General features: G+C 43.1%; 1 protein-coding gene across 2 annotated transcripts in view; it reads left to right on the top strand.

Moving 5' to 3' along the window:
- The window catches only part of LOC137430589 (phosphatidylinositol 5-phosphate 4-kinase type-2 alpha), a 90,201-nt gene that overhangs the window by 74,392 nt on the left and 2,901 nt on the right, over positions 1-12,908 (top strand). For both annotated transcript variants that reach the window (XM_068121409.2, XM_068121415.2), the window contains 2 exons: positions 6,000-6,113; positions 12,417-12,789. In XM_068121409.2, the coding sequence (XP_067977510.2) occupies positions 6,000-6,113; positions 12,417-12,789 (487 nt within the window). The remainder of the gene's footprint in view (positions 1-5,999; positions 6,114-12,416; positions 12,790-12,908) is intronic.

The following is a 12,908-nucleotide window of genomic DNA, read 5'->3' as shown; positions in this document are numbered from 1 at the left end:
TGAGGCCTAACTTTAAAATGGGATTTGCCCAAGAAAGATCATTTACTTTACGTTTTGTATCCCACTGATAGGCCAGATATGCATCCGGACCTTAATCAAAATCTAATCGGCATGTTCTTGTCACCTACCCAACTCGTTCACTAAGTTTTGTCACAACTTGTTTGGTATATCAAAAACGACAACTGTGCAACATGTCGTTTTTCTCACTATCTTTCAATGGTGAAGAATCGCTTAAGGGGGCATTATACCATTGAAGGCAAAAAAAAAAACATTTTTTTACAAATATACAAATGCATCAATTAAAATGTTTGTTTCCTAGTATTGTATATATGTACCAAGTTTGAACGTAAATGGACTTGTCATAGAGAAGATATAAGCTCCCCATTACACTGAACACAGTAAAAACAACACTGAATCACAGTAATGCACTTTTTGATAAAATGTCTTGATTGAAAATATGCAAAACTATATATGTACATGTTGCTTGATATATGAACATTACATTGGTATACATTACATAGCATTATATTATGCATGGTTACCATGGTAACCAGATGCATACAAATGATGAATTACCACTTTACAGCTTATATCTTCTCTATGACAAGTCCATTTACGTTCAAACTTGGTACATATATACAATACTAGGAAACAAACATTTTAATTGATGCATTTGTATATTTGTAAAAAAATGTTTTTTTTTTGCCTTCAATGGTATAATGCCCCCTTAAATTATCATATCGGGATCTGGATCTTGACCAAAATCTATTCAATTTGTCTTTATCACACACCCAACCTGTCCACCAAGGTTCGTCTGAATCTGTCAATACCTTTGAGATATGCTGCTCACAGACATAAACAAACAGGGGTATAAACATAACATAACCTTCAGTGGCAGAGGTAACTAACTAACTGTGCTCGAGGTCAATTGACGGCCCAATATTAAAGTAGGCCGCTCGTGGGTGTTATGTTAAAGTTGGTCTGCATGCGGACTCATTGACACACACCAATTCCTATCCCCTCTTCCGTCCCATCAGGACCAGGCAATGTGGAAAATGTATTTGCTGATAACCTCAACTAAGCATATATATATATATATATATATATATATATATATATATATATATATATATATATATATATATATATATATATATACACAAAGAATTAAGTTAAGCACCCCCCCCGTTTTTTTACAACCTCGCACATTACAAGTTTGTTGTCGTCAAAACAGTGTAATATACCCATGATATTGCTATATTTTCTGGAGAAGTGATATTATGGTCACATAAAAACATAACAATCATGCCGTTTTCAATATTTTATTCTGAATAATTTAAGGTGAAATTTTTTGGGAATTTTAGGCATATTTGCACCTCAATTTAAGTATGGAGCTATAGGTCCATCACGGACAGTGTGGATGACGTTTATGTTTTCTAACGTACAGTCATTGTTCTGAGAAGACCTCTAGCGATCTTTGCGTCAATAACGTGTGTAGGACCCACGTGATCGGATCACTGACTCAACCCTACGTCTCATAGACCCTGTGTATCTGCATTTCATCAATGGATAATTGCTAATGTCATACCAATCATTATTTGATCTCACATACCTTAGAATATATGCCAATGTATACATATACACAAAGAATATATATTAGGGGGTGCTTACCTTAATTCGTTGTGTAGGGGTGCTTAACTTAATTCTTTGTGTATATATATATATATATATATATATATATATATATATATATATATATATATATATATATATATATATATATATATATATATCGGTTCTGTTTTGCATGCACAGCACAGTCGTTGCAGAGGTCGGACCTACAAAAAAAAATTCTTTTTATCGCCGCCTTGTTTTTTGAAGACGTTTTCTCAAACACGTATTGGTGCTGTTTCATGTTTATAGTTACGTATTGGTGGCTGCTTCATTAGCCATTGCTATTACGTTAGTTTGACTTGAATCAAAAATTCATGCCTTTCAAATAGAGACTGAAGGAAATATGAAATAAACAGTTGGCCAGTGTGCAGATCGAGCAAGATAAGCACTGTATTATAATAATAATAAGAGCAATCAGAGATGGCAGACCCTTTTCCGGATGTGTTTTTTGTGGTTTTTATGGCTTTTGTGTTAAAACAAAACAAATATGGTGGCCGAACCACGTGACAAATGACTTTTTTTCCCCCCCCCACCAATTTATCCCTAGATAATGCTCAAGAAATTTCATCTTGATCGGATGAAGTTTTGTACTTGTCGAATTATGAAGTCATAATGGAGGCACCTATGACATCATCATTAACATACGTAGTGTGTTCAAAAAGTATCCGACCTTTATTTTTCGTGCGTAAAAAAAAAAGAAGCTAGGGAGGCGTTGATTGGTGCACGTATGTAGGCGATCCTAATGCACACGCGTGAATTTTTTCACACCTGCAGAAGCTGTCATTCGATGGCAGACCACCGATGAGTGAGGAAATGTAAGTGAGCGCTGTCGGATTTTCGTTTTTGACAAAATGACGGAAAAACTTGAACAATGCTACTGCATAAAATTTTGTGTAAAGCTTGGCGATTCCCAAGTGGAAACGATCCGCAAGATTCAACACCGTTCATTCCATTATGAAGGAGGATTTGGGCTTCAGGAGAATCTCAGCGAAGTTTGTACCAAAGCTGCTAACAATTGAGCTGAAGCAACTCCGTTTGGAGATCGCACAGGACATGCTGGAGACTGTGAACAGCAATCCCAGCTTCCTCAACACAGTGATCACTGGCGATGAGTCCTGGGTTTATGGGTACGACCCAGAAACCAAGTTGCAGTTTTGATGCAAGTTTGATGAAACACAAAATTTGATGCAGTAGCGTTGTTCGTTTTTCCGTCATTTTGTCAAAAACGAAAATCCGACGGCGCTCACTTACATTTCCTCACTCATCGGCGGCCGTCGAATGACAGCTTCTGCAGGTGTGAAAAAATTCACGCGTGTGCATTAGGATCACCTACATACGTGCACCAATCAACGCCTCCCTAGCTTCTTTTTTTTTTACGCACGAAAAATAAAGGTCGGATACTTTTTGAACACAGTAGTACACTACATGACAAAGTATGTGGACACCTGAACATCGAACATCTCATTCCAAAATCGTGGGCATTAATATGGAGTTGGTTCCTCCCTTTGCTGCTAAAACAGCCTCAACTCTTCTGGGAAGGCTTTCCACTCGATTTGGAACATTGCTGTGGGGATTTGCTTCCATTTAGCCACAAGAGCATTAGTGAGGTCAGGCACTAATGTTGAGCGATTAGGCCTGGCTCGCAGTCGGCGTTCCAATTCATCCCAAAGGTGTTTGATGGGGTTGAGGCCAGGGCTCGGTGCAGGCCAATCAAGTTCTTCCACACTGATCTCAAAGAACCATTTCTGTATGGACCTCGCTTTTTGCACTTGATTACATGATTATATTATCTTGACTTGATTATCTGTCCTCATTGTCATGCTGAAACAGGAAAGGGCCTTCCCCAAACTGTTGCCACAAAGTTGAAAGCACACAATCGTCGAGAATGTCATTGTATGCTGTAGCGTGAAGATTTCCCTTCACTGGAACTAAGGGGCCGAGCCCAAACCATGAAAAACAGCTCCAGACCATTATTCCTCCTCAACCAAACTTTACAGTTGGCACTACGCATTCGGGCAGGTCGCGTTCTCCTGGCATCTGCCAAACCCAGATTCGTCCGTCGGACTGCCAGATAGTGAAGCTCTGCTTCAGATAGTGAAGCTCTGAACCCAGAAACTCTGCTCCAGAGTCAAATGGCGGCGATCTTTACACCACTCCAGCAGACGCTTGGCATTGCGCATGGTGATCGTAGGCTTATGTGTGGCTGCTCGGCCATGTAACCCCATTTCATGAAGCTCCCGACGAACAGTTGTGCTGACGTTGCTTCCAGGGGCGGTTTGGAACTCGGTAATGAGTGTTGCAACCAAGGACAGACTATTTTTTACGCGCTTCAGCACTCGGCGGTCCTGTTCTGAGAGCTTGTATGGCCTACCACTTCGTGGCTGAGCTGTTGTTGCTCCTAGACATTTCCACTTCACAATAACACCTGTTTACCGGGGCAGCTCTAGCAGGGCAGAAATTTGATGAACTGACTTGTTGGAAAGGTGGCATCCTATGACGGTGTGACATTGAAAGTTACTGACCTCTTCAGTGCGGCCCATTCTACTGCCAATATTTTTCTATGGAGATTGCATGGCTGTGTGATTGATTATATGTACCTGTCAGCAATGGGTGTGGCTGAAACAGCCGAATCTACTAATTATAAGGGGTTGTCCGCATACTTTTGGTCATGTAGTGTACGTTATTCCCCATGGAGAGTTCTTTGCAATGAGCCATGTCTGTTTTTTTTTCTTCTATGCAGCGCTTTCAGAGATAGAGGTGCAAAGTTTGTTCCCCCCCCCCCCCCCCCCCCCCAATATGGTGCACATACCACGTGACCTATGACGTCAGTTATCATTAAAATATTCTTCAGGAGTTGCACTAATGGTGAAAATTTCCTGTCGATCAGACCGACGGTTGCAGAGAAAATCATATTTGTTCTGTGCGTTCAAACAGACAGACAAATGGACTCAAATGCAAGACCCTCTTCTCTGGCGAGGGTAATAATCTATATAATAATAGCGTAAGGACTCGACTTTGTTATCCCTTTTACGCCGCACCCAGTGACCCGATGCCCACGGCACTAATGGATTTACGATCTACGAACCGCGCTCTTTGTTTATCACGTACAGACATACACGAAAAATCTGAATTAGCCGACGTTGGGGCCCAAAAGCATCCGATTAACTGCCGATACGACGCCATCATACGACGCCATCGTATTGGCGTCTGCTGGGCGAAGGCAAAGCAAGCTGTCCACTGATTGGACAGGCGAAGGCGAAAGCAAGCCGTCCACTGAGTGGACAATCCAGAGCATGCATTTGTGCCGGTGTCGGCGATCGTTGTTCATATACGCACTCTTCATTCTCATCTTTCTTCCTAACTCTTACTCGGACAAGCAAATCCCCTATGCCATCCATAATGGTACACTCTATCCATACACCACATCCTCCCTTCCGTGGATGTTCCACGGGTTTCGGCTAGTACAATAATAATAGGCACACATTTCCTATAATGCTTCTTTAAAAAATGTTATTTCAATTTTTTTTTAATGTATACATCTTTACTCTTTCTCAGTAAGTTATTCTTTATTCTCTAATGGATTAATTCGTCAATCAAAGCTTCAAAACAAATGGAACGTAATTACTACATTTACCTATTGTTTTTTTGTCTTAATGTAATGTAATTACTCTTGGATAAATATTTAACTTGTGTTTGTCTAAATGTGTTTTGTCGTGACTATTTTTAACATTTTACGTTGGATTTCAACGTTTACACAATCAACGAATGAAACATATAACGTTTAGCAAAATACATGGTTATGCACAGGCCTGAAATACATCATAACCTTGAATAAAGAGCACAATTCTCAGATTGTGGTAATTATGACAAAATATTTTCTTCTTTTTCCAGGCTTTCCTGTCAAATTTTGTATATATTTCAGAGACCACTACACCGACAAACTTGAAAGATGAGATATTTTGAGATAACTAAAATGGGAAGCAAACATCATGGGTGAAGACAATGGCAGCGGTCTATATTTTGAAAAACGGGATGGAGAAGAAACCGCTTGATTAACGAGGTGTTTGGTCTTTAGAAAAAGTTTCTCTTTGGATCCTTCAGTTAGGCACAGGTTTTTAAAACAAAGTTTTGCTTTACATCTCGACTGATGAGGGATGAGCCTGGGGAGGTTTTTGCAGGAGATCGTGCACGTTAATGAGTCGTATTGTTTTGCAAGCACACCCACACAGAGGTGACATTAATGATGGCTGAAACATTTGGATCACACAAACTCTCCACAGTGGGCAAAAAATGTTTGCTCTATCTATATATGCTTGTAATTTCAGACAAAGGAGCTTCCTACGTTGAAGGACAACGACTTCCTCAACGATGGACGGAAGATAGCAATTGGGGATGTGAGCAAGAAGCTCTTTCTGGACAAGCTCGCTCGGGATGTAGAGGTTGGTCTTGACATTTTGCTGTTGTGCTTTCTGGAATGTTTGCAAGAGATGCTCGTATGGGCACATTTTCTTGGTTTTCTGGCCTACCTTATTGAAATGCCTCTAAATGCCATTGTTTAATGATTGATCTTAATGCTCAAAACAATTTTGCCACACATCTTCTTTATGCACCCAAAATCCAACTTTTACTGGATGCAACATGGGAAGCGACTTCAGAATCTATAATGTAGTAATTCAGAGTAGGCCTGGAGTTGGAAACTGGGCAAAGGTTGCCCATCAGTTGTCAAGTTTTGTGGGAAGTTTTTAATTTATTGCCTTTCTGTACACCTTACTCAATCTTAAATTACAGCTCTGTCATCCTAAACTTATTCAACAGTTGACTTAGCGAGGCAAAGTATATTATAGTTTTGCATATCTTCTATGCTCATGAACAGAGCTGATTATCCCTCCAAGAGAATCTTATCCTTTTCCTGAGGCTGACAAGATAGCCTAGAGGTACGCACATTCCCCTAAGCTGTCTCGGGGGGGGGGGGGGGGGGGGGGAGGGAGAAGTATAAAACACAAGGACACCAAGGACTTCCTGGACAGAAGTTGGTATTTCAAAAAAGTAGAATTGGGGTGAAATTAGCTTTGGTAGAAAAGATCAAGGTTTTGGATGGGGGAAGATAAGAGATGGTGGTGAACAGCTGTTTTAAAGACTTGGAGGGTGGAGTGGGATTGAAGAGAGTGAGGGAGTTTGTTCCAGAGGCGGGAGAAAAGAGGAATGAAGGAGTGAAGGTAAGCAGAGTCTTGATTTTGGCAGTTTAACCATAAGAGGGTTGCAGGCAGATCTTGTGCGACCTGTAGGAATATTTGCGGGACAGAGCCCAGAGAGAGCTGGGGGGGGCAAGGCCAGAGAGGAGTCGGTAGAAGACGGAAAGACCACCAACCTGCCTGCGGTGAGTGAGTGAGAGGCCCTTGGAGTTAGCTTCATCGCGGGAGATTCCAATGATTCTGAATGCTTTGGTTTCAACAGCGTGAAGGCGAGCTAGGTGTGAGGCAGGAGCACCAGCCCAGAGGGGAGAGCAGTATTCCATTGAGCTGCGGATGAAAGCCTTGTATGTGGTGAGGAGCTCAAATGTGCCAAGGAAGGACTTCGGACGACGGAGGATGCCCAGTCGGCGACTGGCTTTGGAGGCCAGATTTGAAATGTGGTTTTCCCAGGAAAGATCATGGCAGATAGTGAGACCCAAAAGCTTGAGTGACATAACTTCTTGGAGAGGATTATTCAGAAAGTGGATGGGAGGGTTGTCCAGTCGGTCTTTTCGGAGAGGCATCCTAAGAGTGTGAGATTTGTCAGGATTGAAAGACATGTTCCACTTGTTTGCCCAGTCTGTGATTTTGTCAAGGTCTGCAGAGAGTGAGGAGGCTGCAGACTGCCGATCTGAGGGATGAAGAATGGAGCGACAGAGAGTAGAGTCGTCAGCAAAGAGATAGAGAGGATTTTCAAGAGAGTCAGAGAGATCATTGATGAAGACCAGAAAAAGCACAGGGCCCAGAACACTGCCTTGGGGAACTCCAGCCTGAACAGGAAGAGGAGATGAGAGAAACCCATTCAGGGCCACACGTTGACTACGACTAGAGAGGAAGTCCGCCAGCCATGCGTGGAGATTTCCATGGATACCAAAAGAGGAGAGTTTGGTGAGCAGAGCGGGGTGCCAGACCGTATCGAAGGCACGTGATATGTCAAGGGAGACTGCTCTAATTTCCTGTTTGGCATTGAGGACCTCCATCCATTGTTGAGAAAGCAGATGCAGCATGTCCAGAGTGGAGTGTCCAGGTCTGAAACCAAATTGATGATCAGAGATCAAGCCATTGGAGAAGAGGAAAGATTTCATATCTGAAGCAATGATGGATTCCATGACTTTGCTGATAATTGGGAGAAGGCTGATTGGTCTGTAGTTGCTGGGATCTGTTTTTGCACCTTTTTTGTCAAAGCGGTGATGTTGGCAGATTTCCAAGCAGATGGAAGATGACCTTTAGCAAAAGAGAGGGTGAAGAGAACAGAGAGAGAGGGAGTGAAAGAGCAGAAGAACATGATTTTAGGACCCATGGGCTGATGCCGTCAGGTCCAGTTGCAGAATCAGAGTCGAGAGTTGACAGAAACTTTTCCACCTTGTCAGGAGGAAAGGACACAGAGTCCAGGAGCAGCTGGGTACGGTGGGTACAGAGAGGGATGGGTTTGGGACACAAGATTTAGAGGCAAACGCAGAGTTGAGGCATTCAGCTTTTTCACGTGCGGAGTCAGCCGTGTGGCCATTTGAGGTGAGGGAGGGGATGGAGGGGGAACAAACACCAGAAACAGATTTGACCAGACGCCACCAGCATTTGGAAGAGGGAGACAGATAAGAGAGTTCGGTCCTGAGAACGGAGAGATATTGTTTCCTGGCTCTCCTGAGGGTGGACACACACTTGTTTCGGGCTTTGTGAAAGGAAATGAGATTTCCTTCCGTTGGATTTGCTTTCCAGGAGACGAAAGCAAGTTGTTTCTGGGCAATAGCCTCACCACAAGATTCCGTGTACCATGGACGGGAGGAAGGGTATGACAACTGAAGACGAGATGGGATAAATCTGTGCATGAGATAGAGCAATTTACTTTGGAAGAATTCCCAGGATGAGTTGATGTCAGAGGCGGAAGAGATGGGAGACCAGTCCAGATGATTGATGGCTGCTTGAAGACTATGCCAGTTGGCCTGAGTGAAATGCCAGACTCATCGACGCTGAGGAGGCTCTCTGAGAATGGTCAGAGAGATGTCCACTTTAACAAGCACATGATCAGAAGAGCCGATTGGAGCAGAAGAAGAGCAGCAGACATTTTCAGGGAAGTTAGTCATAACCAAGTCCAGAAGAGAAGATGCTCCGTTGACTGAGATCCGGGTTGGGACATTGACAGATTGTGTCAGTCCCAGTGAGTCACAGAATTCCTTTGCTGAAGAGCCATGGCTGGTGAGAGAGGTACCCACCCCCAGCCAACTGGCATGGTGACAGTTGAAATCACCACATATGAAGAGAGAGTTGGGATGGGTAGATAGAAGTTGGTCCATATTATCAGACTGCGAGATGTCGATGGAGTCATCACTGTTTGGTGGATGGTACAACACACATATGAACAAAAGGTGGGAGCAAAGGGGAAGCCGTAGCCAAAGGTATTCCTGGGGGTGAGGTGGAGAGAGGGCAGTGCAGGGCGAGTGAGGAAGAGAGTTTTTTAATAAAGATAGCAACCCCACCTCCAGGACGAGGCTCAGGTCTATCATACCGGAGGAGGGAGTAACCTGGGCAAGATACCAAGGAATCAGAGACATCATGAAGGAGGAAAGTTTCTGTTAAGCAGATCACGTCTGGTTTGTCAGAAGCAACCTATATGGAGAGATTAGTTAAGTTTGAGCGAAGGCCCCGGATGTTTGAGGTCCATACTGTTAAGGAAGAGGAAGGGGGAGCATCGGATACAGAACGGGGGGGTGGGGGGGGGGGAGCGGTAGGGTAAGATGTGGAAGAGGAGGAAGAGGTAGGGAGAGCTGTTGAAGGTGTGTCAGAGATTACAGAATAGCTTGGAGAAAGGGAAGAATGGGGTGGACAAGAGGTTTGATGGTGATTGGGTGAGGCACAGTGAGGTGTTATTTGAGGAGGGGGAAGAGTGAGGCAGAAGGTTGAGGGAGAAGAAGGTGAAAGTTGGAAGGGGGAAGAAGCGGGGAGGACGCTTTGAGGAGGAGGGGTGAGAGGGGAGTCTAGGAGGGGAGGAGTGAGGGAGAGTCTCGGAGGGGAGGGGTGTGGGGGGAGTTTAGGAGGGAAGGGGCAGGGGGGGAGATTTGAAAGGGATGGGTGATGGGGAAGATTTTGGGGGGAGGGGCAAGGGGGAAGATTTGAAAGAGATGGGTGATGGGGAAGATTTGGAGGGAAGGGGTGAGATTGGATTTTGAAAAGTACGATTAATGGGAAACGAACATTTATTGCAAAATGAGTTTCTTGAGACATTCGAGTCAAAAATACATTTGAGGACGCTGAAGGATGGGCGGAGTTCTGGAGAGTTTAGGGAATGAATGAAAGATGCACTGTAAGAGATGGAATTTTTTTTTTGGAATGAATAGATTTGGTGAGCAAGTCGAAAGCATTCTTTTATAGAAGAAGAAGAAAAAGGTGTTATAGAATATGACAAAATAAAGTTCTTCAGGGGACAGATGAAACATTTTTTGATCACGTGATCACGAACAACGTGGTCGAAGAACGAACGAACAAATAAGAACGAACAAACGGATAAGAACAGAGAAGGAAAAAAATTTTTTTTTTTTTTTTTGAGATTTTAAAACAAGGAAGTATGGGTGAAAGGACCGTGAAAAACAGAGACCGAAAGTAATTGCAGTGCGATCGAAGAACCGCTGAGACAAAAACAAAAGCCTCAAGCCAAGGGCTGACACGGTAGCCTACTCGTACTACACTAGGCCTCAGAATACACGATACGAAAAAACCGACGATTCTGTACACAGGTATGAAAAACCAACACCGAGAAACCTATTAAAGTCACCCCAATAGGAACATACACCGAAAGAAAGATACAGATTCGACAAAAACACAATTGTGAAAAATTACTTAACTTCGAAAGCGTGCGCGCGGGGACAGCTTTGAAGAGACGTGACGACCAATCTTGCGCATGCGCAGAGACCAAGGTGTTTTTGTGTGAGGATAATAGAAGATAATAAGCATGTGTGAATAGAAGGGCATATGAAAAAGAAGCACACATGGGCATTCCTATTTTATTTCTCCATTAAAAATAAGCGCATATAAAAACGTCATAGTAAGGCTTTGAAAACTGAAAATATTATCAACTCAAACACTATAGTATTTCGTGTTTTATTGGCACATAAACTTTAAGTCCGAATTTTTTTAACATCGGTTACTGGTACTTACAAGAGTTGTACATTCAAAAGGTTTTTTTTTCTTAATAAAAGCGTCATAAACGGGTGTTTTACAAGCCTTTATGATAAAGGGTTGTGAAACAACGTTTTTCATCATGATCAAAATGGACATGCCAGTGAGGTGTCGTTCATACACCCGTGAAAAAATTGAGATTATTGCGTTTTACAACTATTGTAAGAACCAGTACCAGATATGTAAGAAATTCGGACTTGGCACAAGGTCTTTGCGAATAGTGAAGAATGAGGAAATAATTGTTCAGAGTGCGAAAGGTTCGAACATATGGAGCTGAAGACGGGCCTTTTACCCGGACATGGAAAATGAACTTGTTGCGGAGTTTAAACAGACGTGTGCTCGAGGACTGAAAGTGAAGCATTGGTGGTTCAAAGACATGAGCCAACCAACTGTGTAGTTAGAAGTACCCCAACGTTGACTCTGAAGATACATAGGATGGAGAAATTGGACAGTTTCGTTATGGTGACATTATCAATATTGACAGTTACCACTGCTGTTTGTCTTCATTACTGGGAAAACGTATGCCAATAAGGGAGATGAGGTTGTGTGGGTGAAAGGGGCAGGTTCCGGACTGGATACGTGACAGTGTTATCCCGCATCAAGCCGTTGATAGTGTTTCGAGGGAAGGGAGTCCGGATACCTCAGAAAGTGAGGGATGCCATACCTATGACCGTCGAGTCATCGTTCATTTCCAGAAAAACACATGGATGGATGAGACAGAAACTCTGTTTTGGATTAACCACCTGTACAAGCCAAAATGCCACGATGATCGCCACAAGCTGCTTGCTGCCGACGTTCATCGTGCTCAGAAGACTGACATGAGAAGGCCTTCAAGGCAGTGAACATCACTAAGGCTTTGATCTCCCCCCCCCCCCCCCCCCACCCTCCCTCCCTGGATGTACCTCACTGCTGCAGCCTCTGGATATGCGCATATGTGCTTCACTAAATCTAAAAATAAGCGGATATGCTTATTCAGATTCTCCTGTATGATTTAACCTACTTTTTTTGGATTGTGACCCAATTAACAAAAACACCTTTTTATCATAACTTGAATAATTTTCCTCCGATGTTCATGATACTGAGTTTTATGGATAGATTGTACATGGGGCCACATTTTCTTAATTTACACTATATCTCTAAATACGAATGGTCAAGGTCAAATGTTGGTCAGAACAAAATATGCCAACATTAGATTGTGGGCCAAAGTTAAGTTGCGGGCGATTTCCAACGGTGAGCCAGGGGAAGTTTACCTTGGTGATTGCAGATATCTGGTTGTACATGGCAGGATAATGTTTGTGTTTCCTTTGCTCCAATCCTTCCCTTGCAATCTCAAAATTTCAGTTCCTTACAAACCTCAAGATCATGGACTACAGTTTGCTGGTTGGAATCCATGATGTGGACCATGCTGCAGAAAAGGAGGAAGAGAAAGGGGCAAGGGCGGATGTGGACAAGGAAGAAACAGACGACAGGATGGGAGACTTGACCGACGACCTGAAACAGCCAAAGGAGGACGAGGAAGAATACAGGGAGTTTAATGCTGTGAGAATTTCCACGGATGAAACACCGGATGAGGATGGCTCCGATGGAGAGTTTGTCATTGGTTCTCTTGGCACGTCCCCTGACACGACAGCCTTTTCGCTCTTCCACATGAAGCCGATGGAGCCTGGTGAATTTGATCCAAATTACGACGTTTACGCCATCAAATCACACCCAGGTAAGTCGCCCTTTCAGTGGCTTTTCATATTTAGCCACTCCATATGAAGAACAGCTTGGACAGCATGGCCAACACTATTGATTGCTCATAATACTATCCCCATCATCTGTACATCACTC

This window comes from Myxine glutinosa, chromosome 1 (assembly GCF_964187855.1).
Source record: "Myxine glutinosa chromosome 1, kmMyxGlut1.1, whole genome shotgun sequence".
Taxonomy (NCBI): domain Eukaryota; kingdom Metazoa; phylum Chordata; class Myxini; order Myxiniformes; family Myxinidae; genus Myxine; species Myxine glutinosa.
The sequence above is the reverse complement of the archived record's forward strand: the minus strand, read 5'-3'. Positions and strand labels throughout refer to the sequence as shown.